This window comes from Cheilinus undulatus, linkage group 4 (assembly GCF_018320785.1).
Source record: "Cheilinus undulatus linkage group 4, ASM1832078v1, whole genome shotgun sequence".
Lineage (NCBI taxonomy): Eukaryota > Metazoa > Chordata > Actinopteri > Labriformes > Labridae > Cheilinus > Cheilinus undulatus.
Genome location: NC_054868.1, coordinates 29,550,908 through 29,573,305, shown reverse-complemented (window position 1 = coordinate 29,573,305; position 22,398 = coordinate 29,550,908). Strand labels below are relative to the sequence as shown.

Genomic DNA, 22,398 nt, shown 5'->3' with positions numbered 1-22,398 from the left:
TTCATTCACTGTACATCAGTGAATTCTTTATTCTGTGAATTTGTTAAACACAGAGCCTGCCTGCACACATGGATCAATACATTGTTCGTTATAATCTACACTCATTATAACAAGATAAAGACCTACTAATTATGAGACAGATATTCCATTAGACAATAATTAGAAGAAAATGTCTGTATTTTGTTTTTTGCTTAAACACAAAGTGCTGAATCATCCTGCAGCCAGAGGTTCTTACATGAGGACTGTAACAAACAATTATTCTCATTATCGATTACTCTGGGCATTATTTTCTCCCTTCATTGATTTTTTTAAAATGTCAGGGACAAATCACAGCTTCCTCAGGCCAAAACTGAGTCATTCAAAAGACTGTTCAACTACTAGTCCAACATGCACAGATACTTGTCTCTTCTGCAGCAGGATTACTTACTGCACTTTGCCTTCATGAGACATGATAGCTTAATACGCACAGGAAATGTGGTAAGGAAAGAGTGGAGATCTTGTGAATCTATGTTCACAGGCAAGGAGCCAAACAGTTGACCAATATGTCTAAGACCCTGCCCATGAGGCATCTGCTCTACCAACTAAGCTACAACAGTTCTTCTTTGCCATAAGAAGTTAGTGACAGATTTGAAGAGGTTTTGTTTTAGAAATTACATTAATCAGTGAGGACTAATGTCGTTGTACTACAATTAATAGATTTATTCAATGAAAAACTGCAGCTCTATTTAAAATGCTGATCTTAATCACAATATGGCTTCCTGCAGCTCTGCTGATTTCTTGCCAACGCTTCACCATAAAAGGCATTATATGCAGCATTTAAAACAAGTCTATAGTTATGATTAATTTGATATCTGCTTAACATATGATTGATTGATGACTTTTCAAAATCTTTCTGGGTTTGTTGTTCTCAGCTCTGTATTTCCTCTTGTGGGAGGGTTTGTCTTTCCCCATGTTTATGTTTTACTGAGAAGCTCATATATGTTTCATACATGTTATTGTCATGTCAACCGCTCCCTGTCCAGTCATGCCAACTCACACCTCTGTGGGTGGAGAGGCTAAGCCCCACCCACCCAGGCATGCCATGAGGAGACAAAAGGGAAGGAAAACCAAAAGATTTTTTCAAACCCAAGAGAGACCTTGTTTTGTCTCAAATACTTTCAACACTTAAGGCCTATGCACACTGAGACAGTTTTTTCGGCTGAATTTTTTGCACTTTAAAGAAGAAAATTGAGCTTATGTTGTTCCAATCATGTTTGTACACCGACGCCGAAACTTTTGCCAGTCATTTTGTTTTGGACAGCTTTAATTTTATGCAAATTCTTACATCAGTCCAAGTTATTATAATGGGTGATTGATGATTCAGATCAGTGCCTGCTGCTTCCCTCTCACTCGCCTGCCCCCCTTCCCCATCTCTCTCCCTCCCTCGCACGACACCCTAACTTTCAACACTGTGATTTCCCAGTGTATTATGAGGATAGTAACCATGGAAATGTAGCAGATAAAGGCATACATTTGTAGACTACTCACAGGTTATACCAGAGGCTGAATTACTAAGTTGTTCTCCACCTCTCCAACTTGGCACAGCGCTATGACACACGAGCGGATCTCTGTCAGGTTGGATGGATCCAGAGTGTTTTTAAAGGAGTGACAGAGCAACAGGCAGTACAAAACAGTTTGCCTCATTCTAGGAATTTTCACATTGAAGGACAATAAAAACCTAACGGACTCAGTGTGCAAGGTTCAAATGCGAGAGGGTTTTTATTTAGGAATACGAATGCATAAAAAATGCATAGGAAAACTAGAATGGCCGTCTGAGGCGGCAGACCCATGCCTAAGCAGCGCCACCGAGGAACTCATGCTCCCATTGATTACTATGGTGTTCAAAATTTTGAAGTCCGAGAAAAAACGAACGGGTGTGCGGATCATCACCAAAATTTAATCCATTCTTCGCTGTCACTATCCCAGTATTCCCTGAAAGTTTGGTGAAGATCTGACTTTCCGTTCTCGAGTTATCTTGTACACATACAAACAAACAAAGATACGGAACCCTTTACATAACCCCCTGCTGATTTCATCGGTGTGGGTAATAATAGACCCAGTGTGTGAAGACCTTTAGGGAGGACTGAGGGAAGAGGGGTAGTATTGTGGTTCTTTTTGGTTTGAGAGGACTAGTGCTTAACAAACCCCAGAGTTTTGGTTGACATTCATCTAACCTGGAATTTCCAAAAAATAACTTTACAACACTTTCAGAATATTTTACATTTTTAGAATGCATTTCAATGAAACAGCTCACTGAAAGCAGCGTGTTTAAATTTAACATTTTGTGGGTGACTTGGTTCCAAAGTGGTTGATGATGTCAGATGGTGCCAGCCGAGCCAAAAGAAAAATTCAGCTGCTGTAGCCTGGTGTCAGTCTATAGAGGGCAGTAACTGTGCACATTTTTTACACAAAATGTAAATCTAATGGTATGTTCCACTTCATCTCAGAACTCGAAAATTCAGAGATAAAGTTGAAGAAATCATCACAAATGCCCCCCCAACTAGCGCACTCTGAGTAACTAACTTTTAGTAATTGGAGCATATTCAACTCCAGTGTGCCACATTCCCACATTGACATAAGACTTCCAAAGTAAACGGAACGCAGCATAAAACTTTGAGCTCAAATGTTGAGAGTTGGACCCGAATTATTCAACAACACTAGTTAATGTAAATATACATCCTTTTCATCTGAAAATAGTGGTCTGGGGGTTTAGTTCTACTTAAAACATGACATCTGCTGGACATCTGCTCAGAAAGTCATCTATTATACCTTGGACTGTTGAAAAATGCCTGATTGTTGTGTTGTGCAATATGTGCTTAAGCTACCTTTTGTTGCGTCCATCCCCCCTACAGCAAACATGGCCCCTACAGTGGCCTTTCTGGGCCGGGTACGGGGGCTTTGAAGCAGAGGCCGCCGTTGGGGCAAGAGGTGATACTTCATCCCCTCCATCAGCAGCCGCTGGCACTCGATACTGTCCCGCAGCAGAGGGTTTGACTCAAGGTCTGCCAGGAACTACAAACACACAAAAAAGAATCAGACAATCATGTCAACAAGCAGCAGACACAAATCCAGTGTGAGTGTTTGTGTGGGTGTTGGCTAGTGTGTGTTATGATGTTATCACTGATTGAGAAGGTCTGGGGGTCAGAACAAAACTGTTCTCCCATTGATTGAGAGATTAGATCAGATCAGACCAGCAGTCATTAGTATTACACACCCTCTTACACAAGAGCATGCACACAGTGATCATCTGACACAAGAGACGACTAATCTGTCTTCAGCATCTCATCAACTTAGCCGGTATCCTCTAACCTCATCTATCATCACACACAACAGAACGACAGAAAGAGCCCAGGGCTGCAGTATGAAGCGCTTCACTCCACCAGCCTGCTCCTTAAACATACACTGACAGGAAACCACTGCCCGTGAGAGCGGCAGGCTAGTGAGAAGCAAGTTTTCCCTGAAGGCGAGTAGACATGATTTACATTTAGATAGGTGTGTGTTTGTGTGTTAATAAATGGCTGCAGAGGGAAACAGTTTTTCGACTTATAAAAGTAATTTAAAGTTTCCTGAGTGTGTGTGTCCCTGCACCTACGGTATATGTGTGCATATGCCGGCTGTAGTTTAGTCAGAGAGGATGTTCGGATGTAGCTGCAAAGATTCAATCAAAGAAGAACAAGAATAGATATTTAATAAAAGAGTGGTGAGGGTGTTAAAAAGGGAATTATGCCATGTCCTCTCTTTATTCCATAATTCCACCCTGAAAAAAGATTCAACCTATAAATAATTCCATTTGGTCACTGAATATGAAATCAATTTTCTCAACCAGACGTGGTGAGCGTAAAGCAAGCGTGCTAAATGGATAAGCAGCTTACACACCAGGGTGAACACACACTTCCTTTACACATGAGCACAGAGGGAAAAATTAGAGTGAACCCTATTTCGGCTTTTATTTGTGTGTGTGTGATAAAGGAGGACAGATATAAAATACGGGGTTTATCCTCTCCTGTGCTTTTCAGTCATCACAGTGTGAAGGACTGCACATGGAGGACAAGATAAGACTGCATCCTGCAGGCGTCCCACCTTCCCCTCTCTGTCCTCTCTTTAGCTCACAGCAGGCAGGGAGAAAAAGTGCTCCCCTCTCTGTTTGGAACAAAAAGGACCACTGACAATAAATACACACACTCATACAAACAGAGACACACGTCTGTCACAGTACCTATGTTTATATTCACTACTCTCATTTCCCTCACAACATGCCCTCTTGACTCTTGACTTTTTATGAGCACCCTCTCCACTGTGCACTCATGTGTTAAATTAAAAATACTTGCCCATTAATCTGTCAGTCATTTAACTGATGAGTCATTTTGATAAGGGAACACTGTTAAGTAATCTATTTGATATGTATCAATTCACTTCATCCACAGTGATTTGAGATGTATGGAAATACTGTTGTTCTCACCTAAGGAGTAAACTAACATTTCATCACCATTGTTCTTCCTTGCACCACCACTGAGTTCAATTTAAGAGTTTCATTTTAATACCGGAAAATCAAAGTAAGACACACACATCCAATTACTCTAACATGCTCTTCCTCTGACTTGCAAAAGTTTATCATTTGACACATATGCAAGTCTGGGGAGCAGCATGTTGGCTCGAAACATCACTTATTGATACATTTCTGAGCAGGAGCTTTTTTGTGAAGTCTCATTGAAATAACTACAAACTCTCTAACCAATTCTCCCTTCTTAAATAGAATGAGGCCAGTTTACAATGTCAATCATCCGACTTTACTCTGCACCTTTCAACAAATAACATTGCCATTAGCTTCAGTGCTTTCCTTACAGAGCTACTTTTTCACTAAAAGTATTCATAAATCTCACTAAACTTTGTGTTTCGTGTCATATTTCTACATTTCTTTTGATGTGGTATTTTAACATACTTGATAGGTTCATTTCATATTTTGCTCAGTTTCATGTCTTTTGTTATCTGCTTTGTTAAATGCTCATATTTGAATTACTGTGTGTACAACAAGCAATTAAACTCGCCTTGCCATGCCTTGTATGATATCTAATGTAACACTGGCTTCATACTGGCATATTAAACAGCTGTTATCATTAACCTACTGATCTTTTTACCTTGGGTCTCATTGCCAACTGAAATTGTGTTTTCTCTCTTTTTCATTTTTTAATTGAACAAATACAGATGATTGAAAGTTTGTTCAGCAAGAAAGAAACAAAGTGTGAGATTAGCTAAGAGGATCAAGTCAAATTGAGTGGTTGCTTGAAATAAGATTACAGTTTTACAGTTTCACCTTCAAGTGTTTGTTGTTTTGCTACAAACATAAACACAGTGGCAGCATCAAATTCAGTCCAGAATTAGCCAGTATAAAATTAAAAACACCCTTCTTTGTCAGTTTTCCTGTGTGACGATGTTGGTAGTTACCTTAAACTTGACAGCTTGACTGTTTGAAAAACACAAAGGGTTTCTGTTTTTATTGCTTCTACAATAGAAAGCTGCACTGTCAGCATATGTAGTAGCTAAAGCCTATGTTGTGACTACACTAACTGGGTATGCATGATTAGCCAACTTAATGGATAAATTCAGATCCATTTGTAGTGTACATCAGAATTACAAATCAGTTAAACTTGCCACTACCCACTAATTTTTTTACAGGGCAGAAGAGGTGAGCTGTCAAGACCAGCTTAGACTACACGATTTTTGAGGTGGTTTACAACAGTACCATGTCAGATGATGCAACTTAAGTTTTATCCCATCTTGGCAGTTAGCCTGATCACAGGTCGTCAGGGAGGTGGGGGTGAAAGATTGTCAGTCATAGCTACAATAGAAGTGCTCTGAAGAAGTGCTCTGTGTCATACAAGTGGTCTTTGCTCTGACAAGAAGAAAAAACACACATGAAACAATTATTGAATCCTCCTGACGTATCAAGAGGAGGACAATGTCAAACGGCTCTCCTTCAAACTGAACTTGAGGTATGAATGTGATAAAACATCATGAAAATCCCCAGAAGGGGAAACAGAGGGGCTTTACGCTGGTCAATGATGATGAAGAGATGAGCAAATGCTCTTCTATTGGTAGGAGTCAGGATTTACGTCGCTGACATCGGATCAGGGTGTCAAACTGGATGATGATGCAGGAATAATTCTGACATGCTAGTCTTGTTGAATCATGGTTGTGGGCATCTTAGACATGTTGCCAGCTATGTCACACTACAAGACAATTTGTCATCCCCTATGCTGCAGTCGGGCCAAAATCTGACTAAACATGTTTTGTCTGAGCCGGCCTTTAAACTCTGATCTGTTTTCATGGTCAAACATGAGAGGAAATGTTGGCACAAGGAGTTTTACATCAAAATAAGTAAAGAAAACAATATCTGTATTGGTACCAGCCCTAATTTTCACAATTGATGCATCTCTATCTAAAAGGCTTTGATTGAGAAACTTATCTGGTCTAAACAAAGCTTCAGTTGAGTTTGATTAAAAACAATTAAGATTCACTATTTCAAGCTCCACAAGAGCTAAACTTGTTTTAGTTTAAAAAGACTGGATAAAAGTGGATTTTTTTTAAGTTAAGGGAGAAAAACTGAAGGCTTAGACATTTTGTGCCATTTTATGAACCAAATGGAAATTTGAGAAATGAATCAAATTAATCTATGACAATTGTTGACGAAGACACGCCCACACACACTTTGAGAGACGTACACGTTTACAGCCAGATAAACAGCCAACAGATGCTCCACTGAGAAGATTAAAAAAGTGTCTGAATGTAATGGGGAGAAAGGATTAAAGGTATTAATTTGGTGCACTGGCATTCCTCTTGATGAGAAATCTCACAGCAGCCCAGATAGAGAGCTGACTAATTGGTTGATGAATATTGATTGGTTGTCTGTGTGAGGTTTATACGCTGTTTTATTGGCATTTCACAGCTTATGAGGTCGTTGAGTGTTAATTCATTTGTCACTGTCCTACGATGGTGGTGTTTTGTGTTACTGTGTTAAAGGCTGATTCAAACCTCAGCTCTGTGTGTCCTGCCCTTACAACATCTGCTTCACAGCTCTACCATCTTCTCCCCCTTACATGCTACAGCTACTTGTGATTCAAGCTGACCAGGGCAGAGTCATATATCTGTACACTGCATATGTGCACAACCTGGGAGACATGCAGGTGCAGGCAAAGGAGATGGAAAGAGGAAGTGTGGAGGGAGAGGGGGTTTATCTCAACAGTTCCTTTATATATGGTGGGGGAGAAGACTGATGAGGGAGATGGAGAGAGCAGATAATTTAGCTGCAGTTAAAAGAGATTTCACACTTGATTAAGGTTTAAAAAGTTCGTGTGTCTGTGTCTATGAGGGAGTGTGTGCATCCAGCGCCTTAGGCTGTAACTGAGCTTCTGCCTGGCATATAAACCTCTCAGCATCACATTTTCAGTGGATATACTCTGCTACATAAGCTAGGGAAAAAAGGAAGAGAGAGAGCCACGTTCACATGCAGCATCTTAAACATACACATAAAAGACACAAAGTCAAACATGAAAAAGTAATAATTTTGATTAGAGTTAATGTACTGGTTTTTGTCCCTCTAATTGCCTAAAGTGGATGGATAGTGTAAAAAGACCAGCAGATCAATGGCAACAGCACTCAGACATACTATTTCTTCTTGTGTAGCTGTGCAAAGCAAGACAAGAACAAATTTGAATAAGCTACACCTTGAAAACTGTTCAACAACCTCATTAACAAGGTAGATAATAATGGACCCTTGTTATAGTATACGCAATTAATTTTATTTTACTTTTTCCTTAACAGCAATATGTAAATTCATTCATGCTCACTGACTAAATTGAGCTTGAGAGGAAAAGAAGAAATGGTACAAAGAAAAGGTCAAGAGACAGAGAAAGGGGAATTACGATAACGAAGAGAGGCTTTTGACATTTAAACTCTTCAGTGGTGAAATGTTAACATTATTAGTGGATCAGGTATTGGCCATGTCAGGTCCATATGATACCGTCTTTAGCAATGCCAGGGTCCAATTAGTAAAGGGATTGAGTGGCTTATTCAGCCAGTACATAAGACAAAAATAATCTGTAATCCTAAAAGGACCTGCAGGGGGTAAAATGCATCCATATAAAGAAGCGAAGCCAGCACTAAGTGCAACAATATTCTGATGCTAGTGTTTGCACATGCTGAGTTAACATGCTTTGCATCAAATCCCTTTCTGTGCAAATGAGTGGCATACCAAAAAAAAGTTCCATTCAAAAACAACACTGCTTATAGACATTTAGTACATTTTTTTAGTGCCCTGAAAAAGTTGATGGTAACTGTAGCGTAGTGTGATAATGGCATGAGGGGTTAGAGCAGGCATGGTGCCTTTAAATGAAATAATCATTTGATCCTCTGAAACATAGATAATCATAGTTTGACATATTACAAGGCAGACCTGCCTACAAAAATTACTGGGCCCTTCACAGGCCCAATAAAAGGGCCCGCCTTGGATCTCATGTAATAATACAAAGACATGGGTCAGCAACATTAGGGCTTGTCTCCTGGCTACCATCCAGCTCCAATCAACTTTGATCAACTTTGAAGTTGACTGAAAAAAGTTTAGTAACAAGTCACTGATGAGATCAAATGCATTTTCTTTTTGTGTCTCAACCTTTGTTTAGGTCCTGGCATGGCTGTATGTAGTCCAAAATGAAAATACACAGTTGGTAAGTTGGGTGGGCCCATGCACTAATACTGCAAAAAAAACAAAAACAACAAAAAAACAAAAACAAAAACAAAAAAAACCCAAAATAAAACAAAACATCATACAATTTGGTTAATGTTGCTTGAATTCAAGAAGGTACATATTTTTGCCACCCTTGACTGACCCCTGGGTGTGACTGGGCCCCAGAAGTCTGTCCTCCTTGTGCCCTCTTATGGCCTTGTAACGAAGGGCAAACTGCTGCAAAATGCTATGATTGTGTTTGCACTGTTTAAAAGAAACAGGATTTTTTTTTTTTTAATGAATTGCACATTAGAAGGGTGCTGATAAGTGATGCACAATTCATGATGCATGAAGCTTTAAAGTTTAAAATTTAGTGATTATTCTCTGTGGTCTTATCATAATGAGTGATTCCTTTGTCACAGTTTTCCCCTCAGTTCTCACCTGTGGCTGCAGCAATGGCAGTCTAACGTGAGACATCAGCCTTGGTAAGTGACGTTGCCGTGTGGCAGCATCATGTCCGACCCACGTTAGCAAAGATGTGACCACGGTTTCCTCGTCAGGCACATTTACATCTTCAGACGTCAGCAGCCTCTCCATCTCTTCCATCGGGAGAAGCAGGAACTCCTGGCCTCCAACAACATCTAGGAAGTGTTCCTGGTGGACGAGGATGAAAGGAAAATAAGAATAGAGAAGGGCGGATGAAGATTAATGGTTGAAGGGATAATGAACTGCAGGATAAAGGAATGAGAGGAGAAAAACCAATTGGAAGATATCAGTGGAAAGAGGAAAGGGATCAAGGGTTGAGAGAAGAGAGAATAAAAGGAAGGAAATTAAGGCTTATGAAAGGTCAGGGGAAGATGGATGAAAAGCTGCAGACAAAAAGGGTGTGGTTGAGAATACGTTGAAATGAATCAGTTGCTGCAGAAGAGGTGGCTTCTTAAAAAAAAGCTGCAACTTAAAATCATTTTTATTGCAGATCAAAACAATGATGTTCTTAAGGAATCTTAATGCTTTGTCTGCAAGTCATCACAAAATGATTGCATAAATTCATCAAAATTACTTATAGCACAGTGTGTTTACCAAAACTTACGAATTCCTACCATTCGTCCAACTTGCACATACATTTTTTGTTAACGTTTTGGTAAAAAAAAGCTTCATCAGACAACCAGCTTATCAAAATAGGCAGTACAGCTTTAACTGAAAGCAGTCACAAGCCTGTAAACAATAAAAGTCAGCTCTGAATCTGAAAATTTACAAATAAACAATGAATATCAGCTTCCTGAGTGAGAGTACACATGTCAGAAAAATACTGAAAGCTTAAGAGGCTATTATAAATTAAATGTCAGTTCATAATTTTAAGTTTAGAGGATACTGAAGGTCCTAAAAGCTTACATGACAACCCAAAAAGAAAGACAGAAACATAACAGAAAAAAGTCCACAAAAGTGAACTAATGAAAACATTTTTTCTAATCTCAGTCACAAATGAAAATTCTATGTTCCACAGGTATTTTAAACAAACACAGAAAATGCTTCTTTGACCAAAGAAAATCTTCAAAACTTAAACATGTCAGAAGGCATGATTTTCTAACAATCACTAAATGCGTGATTGCAAACATAGCAACAATGCTTTCAAATTTATGTTTGGCAACTGTTCATAGTTGTGTCAAATATGATAATACACTGATATTATTTTCAGTGATGTTTTTCTGTTGTTCTTTGACTGCACGGTTTATCTACTGTAGATGTGCCTTTTTACTTTTCTCGATATTTGTTACACTTTTGAAAAAATATTGTATGTTAGAAGCAGAGGACAGGAAGGACTGAAAGTCATATGTGTAGTTTATGTGGCTTAACTTACGGTTATGCGAAACTTTCAAATTAATAAACAAAAACCAAACAAGTTTTCCTAGTCCAGTGTGTAGCTCCCCCATATAGAACAAAATAATGCTCTGAGCTGTGTTAGTGCAAAAATGTGTGTGAGAGAAAGAATTTCAGACAAAGGCAGACAGTCACACCCAGATAAAGGAACCTCAACGACCTAATTACCCCAGATTAAAGCTGAACAATAATCCACTTAGAGAGAAACAGAGAAATAAAGGAAAGAAGAGAGGAATGCTGACACTGACAGACACAGACACTCAGAAGGAGGCAAGGTGAAAAATAAAAAAGCAAGTAACGCAGACAGGGAAGAACAAGAAAAAGAATAATAAAGGAGGCAGAGCAGCTTTTTCACAGTCACCATAGCAACCCTGTGCAGAAAACGGCCATTGTGGCAATAATGGTTTGTGGAAGGTTGAGAATAAGAGCCCAATTTGTTACCAGGAATAACATCAAGGCTGAAAAATGACCAAAGTCTGACAAGATGAAAGTCTACAGAGGTAAAAGGAGAGGTGAAAGAAGCTTTTTCAGTCTTTTTATATAAATCAAGACCCAAATTGCACCTGTGATTAACCTGAATCTACGTCATCATTCTCCATTTCTTCCTAGCAGTAATATTTCATTCATGTCCTCTACAATCAACTGGAGGTGTACCCACCATAGTGTAGGCGTGAGCAGCCCGCTGCAGGTCATGGCAGCCCTGAGCATCAGCATAGGAGCGGATACCCAGACAGTTAGAAGGGTGGAGCTGCTTCATGAGGAACGAGCAGCATGCCTGAACCACAGATGTCAACTGGAGAAGACAAGACGCTGACAGCAGAGACTCGATGGTGTCCTCCCTCAACTCAAGCCGGCCTGGTTTAAGAAGGAAGACACAGAGTCGGTATTACAAAATGGGAACTGCTTTTTTGAAAATGTCAATAATGATATTTAAAGGTGTTGAGTTCATGACCAATACTTCTGTCAACTAAAACTGTCATGAGAATCATTTATTATTTACAGAACCAAGACAAAATGGATTCAATTAGTGAGAGCAGGCAGAGAGGGCTGATGTTAGTTAGTTTAGAGGGTTTTTCCTCCTTTCATGCCAAACTAGACACCTCTAATGATGATGATGACCCCTGCCGATGCTTGCTTACTGGTTTACATGTACTGTTGGAATCAGCCTCAGCTAGTGTGTTTCACATCTTTGGCATGTAGACTAAAGCCTACTGATGATGTTTGTTAAAAAAGTGGATCACAAACCAATGGTTTCGTTAAAAAAATAATCTAATCACTGTCATTCTGGTCAGTATTACTCAAACAAAAGTCAATAATTTTGATGGGGTTTGTATTGTAAGGTATGTTGTTGACAACATGTTTTCCATATCAACTGCTGAGTTTGTTGCCTTCAGAGAACTATTCAGCAAAATACTGTACTTGCATTCTTAAAATGGCTTCACCTTATATGAATGAAGTTGTTTTCTCCCCAAACAGCTACATCAACACTGAAATAACATTTTCATAATATATGAGTACTCAAGCAAAAACAAGTGATGCAAAAGTAACATTCCCAAGTAACCAGACACTTAAATAATGCAGTTACTTGGTAAATAACTTAGTTAACTTTTACTAGTTATTAATATACAGGAACTTTCCCATCACTAGTTAGCACAAATAGCAATGCTAGATTCCCAGCACTGGTAACAGTGAGAGCCACTGTTGTGTATTAAATAGGTTTTCAATTATAATTAGTTCTGTAAAGTATAAGCTTTATTAGGCTGACTACAGATGTAACAGCCTGCCTCACTGTCCGCATTGGCTTGGTTTCCTGGTTCAGCAGCCAATAGGCAGAATTGAGAAGGACATATGTGAATTGAGCAGTTATCTCACCTGAGTCAGCCATACCTCAGCTTATTTAAGTAGCTTCCATTCTAACATCTCTCTCCTCTCTCCCCCACTAGGCCTCCACCAGCAGTGTGGTTTTGGTTTGCCTCCCTAACACCACATACATTTACCATTGCAGACACCACTGATTTACAGATTATAGAGTCTTTCTCTGTAGTTATTTCCTGTTATTTTCAATAAATACTTCTCTAAATCTCTTCAAAACTGTGTTTTTTCCCCTCTTTTCCCAGCTTACTGAGCCTGAGCTGTGACATATGGGGGCTTGTCCAGGGTATAAAACAAAAGAATCAGACTTTGAAGAGTGAGTTTAATTTTTGAAGAGCAAAATCCAAGCAAATTCAAAATTCTTAAATGAATCATTTCCAGACTTACAAGAACCTCACAATTTTATCTAAATTGTAACTACAAAAACAATGAAAAATTAAGATCCACAATTTACCGGTACTATTACATTAAATTGATATTTACTGCCACTCTCTTTATTTCCAGTTCTTTACTTTTCTGTAGAAGTGTTCCTTTATATACAGTATTGTTTATTAGCAAGTCATTGTGATTAAAACCACAGCGTGGCATATTGTTAAAACAATTAATATTCACTTTTTAGATTGTTATTACTTCACATCTGGTTTAATGAAGCAGGAGACGAATTAAAAATGCCATCAGGGATTTTTATTTAAATCATAAATATATATGGGATTTACATGATCAAATGTATAGATTAAACTATAGGTTATTTAGAAATAAAGCTTTTCTCAATTATATATTCAAATATATAACTATACTATGGTGTGCCATTTGCTTTAGGGGAAAGAAAGAGAGGAACCTTGCTTTTTATTGTAAGTGTGTTTTAGAGTTTCTATGTACCTGTGTATGCATACTGCACCAGGACCCACAATGCATCAGGGTCTACTCCTTCCATTTTCACCTCATCCTGCTTGGCCTCCCTGACATCACTGGTAAACATGGCTGCAAAGTAGTCGGACACTGATGAGAGGACGAGCCTGTGAAGGAGAGAGAGAGTGTCAGACATCAGTCAGAGAGGATGGCTGACTGCTGTAATGGACGAACACTTTGACCTTGCTGACAGAACAGAAGACTGTACTGACAGGGAAAAGATGCAGAACAGAGAGGGAAAGAGCAGCCTGAAAATGATGATACAACCAGACAACACATGACATTATCATCCTGTGAATTATTTCTTAGCAGAGATACACATCAGAGCCCCTCTAAAAGCATCAGTAAGCTCAACAGTAGGCGCCACTTTCCACCACATCTCTGATGTAGGAGCTGAGGAGGTTGGGTCACTTTCCAATAAATTCTTATTGAAGACCAGCAATGATATAAACCTCACACAGCTGTGCAGAAGTGACAAAGTAAGAAGGGTTTGACACTCCCACAAGCTTTTTTTAGAGCACAAACTGTAAGCTTCTGACCATTTTACTTGAAAACACATTACATTTTAGACAAGTTAAGGGAGGATAACTGCTCACTTAAATATTATAAAGTGTGCTATTATTGGTGGAATAGAAAGGCAAAGTGTGCAGATTTGTGCTCCAGGCCAGATTGTTAGGGGCCTCATTCATAACAATTCTTATGAGGATTTTTTTTCTAAAAACCCTCTTTTCTTAAGAAGATTCTGTCACAAAGGTTTTCTTATCTATAATTTATTCTTAGCTGAGAATAAAATCTAGGAAAACTCTAGAGCACTTTTCTGATAGTTTCAGTGCTGATGTTAGAGGATAAAATGTTCAATTATGCAATCATCAGAACTCAAGCATGAAAGATTAAGAATAATAAAATAGAATTTGTCATTATATTTTACTGCAATTTTATCAATTAAACACGGTTATACACTTAAACACTGCATAATATTAAATAATATGCACAAATACATTACACCGACATAGTAAAATATTAATTTTAACATTCAGTGTTTGATCTTTGCAGCAAATTGTTAGAATTTAAATATAACTTAAGCCCACTCTTAGGAGTTTTTGTAATTATTAGACACTTATTTAAAACAACAAAAAATTCTTCACATACAGGTATTAAAGTGCTCAAATGATGGTTTTTCACCAGTTGAAAGCATCTATTTTTGGACTGAATGTAAAGGTCAATCAAATCAAACTAAAAGAAGGAAATAATTAACAACCCCCCCCATTTAACTTCCTTTTAAAACTCATCTGGAATGCACCCTTTTCTTGTTACAGCATGATGCATGTCATTTCTGACAATGACACACAATTTACTCTTACACTACTTTTTAAAAAGTCTCACACACTGAGGGTGAAGTGTTTCCGGTCATATTCTCTCTCTCTTCCCCGCTATCCCACACACACAAACAGCATCACCATCCAGATCAGCTGCAAGTCTGCAGGTAGGAATATTTTCTGCTTGTTTATTTCCTTTATCATAGCAGGGCTGCATCAGAAAGTCATTCCAGCTGTTGTCATGGTAATTTAGGACATTGTCTGACCATTTACAAAGGAAAACAATCCCCCAAAGTTGTTTATTCTGCTCGCATTTCTGCTCTCACTGTGAAGTGCCTGGAGTCGTTCGACCAAAATATCAAACATGCCAGAAATCCTCCCGACCAGTCGGGAGCAGGTCATGGGATTGTAGTTGGGCTGTGGTCGGCTGTCGCACCCCTCTGTACACAGCACAACATTCGATGCCCAATGCGACTGAAAATCGTCTCAACTTTAAAGTGAGTCGTGCGACTTTAAGTTTGTGGCTGAATCACAGGAAAATCGCACATTGTATACCCGGCTTTAGAGGGGCAGGGTCATTCCACACTGCCCTGCCCAAAGTAAACCCAGTCAAGAAAGAGGTGAAAAACTTTCTGATAGTCTAAAACCAAAATTCAGTCACATGTAGATCTCAGTGTTTTCACATGTTTACGGCAACTGTATTCCAACATATCTAGTGTGTTAAGACACAAATTTTGGATTTCACCTCACAGGGTCTTGACTTGAATGTTATTCATGTTGCTTTTTCACCTCTCCCTCCTGGGTGTCTTTTGTCTTTGCACACAGCGCTTACATGTCCTTATATTGGCATAAAAAGGGTGTTTCTCTTTGTAAACTAAGAGCTAACAGGCGCCTGGCATTCATCAACTTAAATCACTTATATGTCCTTATATAGGCATAAAAGGGTATTTCTCTTTGTTAATTAGGATCTAATGGGCCCCTGGCATTCATCAACTTAAATCACGTATATGTCCTTATACAGGCATAAAAGGATGTTTCTTTTGTTAATAAGGAGGTAATGAGCGCCTAGCATTCATCAACTTGAGAACACAGGTGCAAACCATTCAGCACTTGTATGTGTCATGAATGGGTAGGTGTCTCTAAGAAATTTTCTTCAGAACAAATGAAATACTGGTGAATGACGCCCAGTGATCTCCAGGTGTGTGTGACACATTGTATGTTGTATAGACATGACCATGAATAGAATTGGCAACTGGGGAGAAAGAAAGTAAGGAATATCATGCAGGTCAGATTTTAACTCAGGTGACCTGCTTTGAGGATAACAACCTCTGTACATGGGTGCATGGACATAACCACTAGGCTGTGGCTGTTCGCAGCACCCCAAATTACTTTCAATATTAACCATTAAATCACCAGCATACGTCCCAGTTAGGAAGTTTATTTTATCCAAATAGGAATCTAGTCATGTAAACTCCTCTCTCTGAAAAGATATTATTAGATGCAGAAAAAACTGTACAAACAAAACTGAGCACAGGCCTGAGGTTTCTCCAGATGTTTGTGCAGAGTGAGCATATTAAGGATAAAGAGAATAATGTCCTCAGAGTGAAAAGCCTCATATTAAAACTACATTAGAGCATCTTTTCCCTCAACAGCAGTTCCAACTGGGTTTTTAATATGTAATGTATTATACCATGTTTAATAAGGGACTTTGACCTGAAATTACATATTTATAAAGAGTTGTTTATTTTTGCAAACACTAGTGCATTTAAGGTCTCTAAACAGAATGATACTGACGTGACATTTGAATGTTCTCTGCTTCCTCATATTATTGCAGTCTAAACGTGTGTTTTGGATTTTCACCAACATGCTGTCACCTGAAGGTCATGATCACCTTGACATCATAACACCTATCTTTAAAAAACAACACAGTTATTCTCTAAGGTTAACATTAAGTTGTTATTCCACTCATACAATCTACGCTGTTTTCCCTAACTTTCCACTGTGAAAAAATAAAAGATCTTCCCATACTCTACATTTTTTCATTTCCTTCGTTATCCCCGGTTTGTTATTTTGGAAAAAAAAAACCTCTTTCTTGTGCAGTATTCCCACAGGAGTCCACACAAAACAGCATAAAAAAATCAAACAACAGCAGCCAGATGAAGTCCTGGCATGCAGTCTAAAAGACATGCCAGTGCGTGCAGTCAGAAAGGAGATTATTTAATTTGCATGTGTCAATCACAGCAGCTGAGCTCATGGACCAGAGAGACAGAAGTAAGGACAGAGAAGGATAGGAGAAGGAGAGAAGGGTATGAATAAAGTTAGGTCAATGTAGAATTTAGTGAATCTAAAGAGAGACATGGTGTAAAGGAGCACAAGGAAGACCAACAGAGAGGAATTGGCTTAAGGTAAAAGAGACAAAGATCAATTCCCCTTTTCATACTGAGACGCTAAAGTCACTCACAAACATTTAAGTTGTTTAAAAGCATCACAAATATTCTTAGTGTTTAATTAGCAAGACTTTTCTCTTTTGCACAAAAATCTTTGTGATCATGGTTAGGGAGAGTTTAATGGTTACACCTGCCCTCTTAGTAAAGTGTCTTGAGATAACTGCAATTATGATTTTGTGCTTTACAAACAAAGATTGAATGATCGACTGATCAACTGACTGATTGATTGAAAATTGATAGTTTATGTCCTACATTACTGCAGGCTTAAGTTTGTTTGTTATATGGTATATTGTACTCCCAAGCCAATCTACAGTACCTTAAAGAAGCCTGTGCAATAACCAGGGCTGTCAAAAGTTTACAACATTTAATCATAATTAATCTCAGAATTTTTGTTGTTAATTGAATTAATCACATCCTTAATTCATTTTAAAATTCCACTATTTTGCATTCAAAACTATTTTGTGGAATTTTGTATTTTTAAGGGTAACTCATTTCCTGTTTGGATACAGTGCTGCTTTAGTAAGTTGATCAAAAGATTTTAACATGAACTTAAAGACAGAAAAGGGAGCTTGATATGGATTGAAAAGAAAAAAATGATTGATATCACACGGTGCAGATGGCTTTTGACTTGTCCACTGAGTTGTCTGAGTCTTTTTTTGTTTTGAAGATTGTTAGTGGGCCTTCTTACCTTTACCTTGACAATGGTGGACTTATATATAACACAGTGGCTATAGAGATGCTGACTTGGCTTACCCACAGTGTGTGGAAAGGGACAATAAATCATGCGATTAATCATATATATATTTTTTGTACTAATTGTGGACTTTAATTAATCATGATTAATGTGGTTAATCTTGACAGCCCTCATCATAACCTATATCATTTTATTAAGTCAACATTTCTTTGAACAGCATGACCTCTTCTTCCACTTTTATGCAGATGACACCTAAACCTACCTGCCAATAAGAAGAAATGACGGCAACTCTCTGAAGCCATTGCTGGAATGCGTAAAGAACATTAAAGCGGGGAGCCTTAAAACCTTTACATTTTAATGAAAGCAAAACTGAAGCCATGGTGTTTGGACTCTGTGGTGCCTGTAATGCCCCTTTTATGGACCTGGGCTCCCTGAAACCTTAAGTAAAGCCAATAGAAACTAACCCTTGTAAATGTATTCAGATTTTAAACTGGATAAACAGATAAATTCTATTTTAACTCTAGAACATTCCTTTCTTGTTTATTTGAAAAGCGAAAGCATCCTGGCCTCCCTCAACTGGGTCAGTGCCTTGGTTTGTTTCAGACCTTTTGCAGCCCTATGTCCCTCTGAGGTCACTGAAGTCCACTGACCACCAGTTGTTTTTAGCCAGGCTGAAGACCAGAGTGTAGCTTAAAAAGCTACAGCTCCTAAACTGTTGAATGAAGGAGCATTTGTTTTGGTCAGAGAATGTGCTCTGAAAGTTGCATAGTAAGTCTTAAAGCATACGTCCATTTCTGTGGATATTCAGTAAGAGGAACTTTAAACCAAACTCAGTCGAATTCCTTGTATTTGCATACATGCATGACAAAAAGCTGGATATAACAATGAGTCTTGGTTTACACAATGAAACTGTAAACTAGGAACAGCTCAAAAACATATTCCTGAACAGATCTGAAATTTTATTTGTGTTTGCAATTTTCTGCAGACTTTTTTAAAGTGTGATGTGTGTGCTACTAATGTGTATGTGTTATGCAGATGTCTGTAATCTCATTACAGAGTGTGACACCAGGACCTTGACAGACAGCCTGAAGCAGAGAAGAGTGGTGCCTGTGCACATGTGTGTGTGTGTGTGTGTGTGTGTGTGTGACAAAATAGACTATTGTCAGCAGAAAGTTGTTAGGCAGTATTCCAGCCTGGTATCTGTTACTTATCTCACACAAACATATAGCATTTTCACTCCTTAATTTTTTATGTGGGTCTGACTTGCATTGAGCAGCACAGGCTGTATTCAGCAGTGGGTTATTATAGCTGGCTTTGGACAGAGACATGGCAGGCAATGTGTCACACTGTAATGGAAAGAGGAGACAAAATGCCAGAAAGAAGAGAGCAGGAAACAGATGAGTTGAACTCAGGAAAGGAGGGAGAAAACTGAAAACTTAGCACTGTGTCTGTTTTTGTTTCAGTACAGCTCTGCAGCTTGGTGCAGAACTACAGATGTGGAAAAACAGAGAGGGTAAAACAACATGAGGGCTGGTAGGAGAAAGTTACTCATCAGAACATTTCTTTCAAGGTATGGAGGGCTCATTTCAGCCTCATTAATGTTCATAGTTACAGGGACAGAACCATTCTGGCTTGTTTGTCAGTCTGGTGGCCACCAATTTGTCCATTCTGAAATGTAACAAGCATTACTGGAGTGGTTTAAAAAACAATTTAGTCTGTTTCCTGGGCTTTGGTTTTGGTGCATCAATTAATGTTCTCTCAAAACTTTTCATCAGTCACATATTGTGTCCATATTTTTAAAATCTGCAAAGCTTATGAATTTTTACCTCAGCTCTATGTGCATACCAATTTGTCCATTCTGAAATGTAACAAGCATTACTGGAGTGGTTTAAAAAACAATTTAGTCTGTTTCCTGGGCTTTGGTTTTGGTGCATCAATTAATGTTCTCTCAAAACTTTTCATCAGTCACATATTGTGTCCATATTTTTAAAATCTGCAAAGCTTATGAATTTTTACCTCAGCTCTATGTGCATACAGTGCTAATTAGACAATGTTAACATGCAAAATGAAGACTTTGATAGTGATAAACATGATTAATATTAACATATTGACCTTTCTGAGCATTCTAGTATGCTGACATTGGAGTTTAGGTTGAAGCACTTTCTAAGTGCAGCCCTATCAAAACTCTGTAATGGCTGCTGTATATTCTTAGCTTTGTTGTATTTAAACAGACATGAACTAGTGTGCACATAATGGTCCCCAGATGCATACCTATTGATCTACAATAACAGCAGACAAAAGGTTTGGAACTGAAGGTATACTTAGTAAAATCAGTTGAGACAGCACTTTCACAGAGGTCTCTGTATGGGAACAAAAACAGCAAGATTCGCATGTCAATATATTTTTGTCTGAACAGTACCGAGACAAAATGTATAATAGAGCTCTGCTTTTTCAAAATACATAGAGCTTGAGTTTTGCTCAAATGCAATGCTAGCAACAAATATCACACACAATGTGCAGCTGCAGACAGTCTAAGAGGCCTATTCAGCATGTACGCTGCATTTGTCAGTGTGTACATGTAAGACAGAGAGAGCAGGAGAGGAAGAGGGTGTATGTTTCGTTCCCAGAAAAGCTCCTTTATCCTACACGTACAGTAAATCAATTGCAAACAAAACAACCACTTTCAAACAGAGATGTCTTGCCCCCACCCCCTCACTGGCACACAAACACGACTTCAGATGCCGACGCACTCTTTCACATATGCCATTAGGAGTTTCGTACAGCGGGGTCTTTTGTTTGTCACCATCTGTGCCTGGAGGACCAAATCAAGTGAGGCAGAAGAGGAAGGCAACTAGAGAAAAGAAGTCTTTCTGCTGATGGTGGGCTGCTCTTCTGTCTCCTCCTGCTGCAGATGAACCCTGCAGCTGAACCAGTGGCCACATGCCCAGAGAGCATCAACAGCAGAGCAGAGCAGCGGGGGCCACGAGGTGGGTGACAAGCACGTGAGTATGTGTGTGCTTGTGTTTGATGTATGATTCAGAGGCTCCATGGACTATGTGTGCTACAGAGAGACTACAAAAATAAAAGGGACTTTCATGAGCATGACTATGGTTCTGCTGTGTGCATAAAATATAACTTCCAAATAGTATCCTGTGCCCACAGTATGTGTCATGGTTGTGTGTGCATGTGTCATCTGCACGCTTTACTGTAATAATCCTGCATACATGAGCAAAGCAAAAAGATAAATGGCTGATGCATACATTTATTTAGGAGATACCCAAAATAGTTTTGACATCTTTTTTTTCCAAATGTAGCATCTTCAGGTTGCTTCTTTGTCAACAAACAGTCCAAAAGGAATAAGCAGATATAAAATTGGCATAGTAATAAATGTAATTTAGAATTCTTCAAGTAAAGAAACCACAGACAGCTTGTGTTTGGCTGTTAATCTGGAAAAAAGAAGGAGTCAGAATTAAGTTTCTAGTGTAATCAGACGAAACTGAGACTAATGGATTCATATCCCATTGAACTTCTCTGTGTGAATATGTGTGTGAATGATAAAAACATTTAGCAGAGCTTTGCACATCTCATCATATACTGTAAAAATAGCCAGTTATGATGTGAACTCGTCAGTACCCAGTAGGTTTTTGGTGGCAAACAGCGATTGCTGGTGATCAATCTCTTTCCAGGGAAAAAAACAGCATTTTTATGGGATAAAAAATAATGTTTTTGAAAAATGAAACCCCTAACCACATTGTTGCATATAGTTCCAGTCCCATTTTTTCAGCTGAACTACGTATGTAAGTTAAGTTTTTTCCCCAGCAGTGATACAAACTTTTTTCTGTTCATTTTGCAACTACAGTGTCAAAATTAACCAAGCATTCAGTGGATAAGGGAGAAAAACAGACCCAACAGTTGAGCCCAACAGGCCTACATCTACATTATTTAGTATCACAGTCATTCAGATGCATTAGTGCCAGTTAGAGCCTACCTGTGCGCAGGTATCCGCCTCTCTCCAGCCACCAGCACAACATCACACAGCTGTCGAGACCTCAGGTAGCCCTCCATCTTGGAGAAGGTGACATCTGCGTGGGACATAGCCGTGAACATAGACTCCTCTGGACACGCACAGGGCTCCATGGACACACACGAGGACAGTGTGGCGCTGCTGTTCGACGTCCTGTGCCCACACAGTGACAGATACACATACAGACAAGCGGACACAGACAAGGAGACAGTGGCTTTGAGTGCGTGTGTTGATGACAATTCTCTTTTGTTCCAGGCAAGTAGACAGATGTGTGGAGAGAGAGAGCAATACCAGCTGCTCAGAGTCTTCCATGTGCCATTTCCTCACACGTTTTCTCTCCCTTCACTCTAAACAGGGTTACTGTATGTCGCCAGAAGCAGAAAAAAGCCCTTTAATGCTCCAATTACTAGGAGTAAATGACCAGATAAATTTAGCCCACTTAAAAGAGAGGCTGCCAATTAAATAACTGAAGGAGCAGAGCCCATAGGATAGGCTGTAAT

The 22,398-nt window shown here is 38.9% G+C and overlaps 1 protein-coding gene across 2 annotated transcripts in view; it reads right to left on the bottom strand.

The window, feature by feature from the left end:
• klhl5 (kelch-like family member 5) overlaps window positions 1–22,398 on the bottom strand; it is a 79,889-nt gene that overhangs the window by 8,528 nt on the left and 48,963 nt on the right. For both annotated transcript variants that reach the window (XM_041784968.1, XM_041784967.1), the window contains exons 2-6: window positions 21,863–22,051; window positions 13,388–13,524; window positions 11,295–11,491; window positions 9,200–9,412; window positions 2,865–3,051 (exon numbers count right to left, since the gene is read on the bottom strand). In XM_041784968.1, coding sequence (XP_041640902.1) covers window positions 2,865–3,051; window positions 9,200–9,412; window positions 11,295–11,491; window positions 13,388–13,524; window positions 21,863–22,051 — 923 coding nt within the window. The remainder of the gene's footprint in view (window positions 1–2,864; window positions 3,052–9,199; window positions 9,413–11,294; window positions 11,492–13,387; window positions 13,525–21,862; window positions 22,052–22,398) is intronic.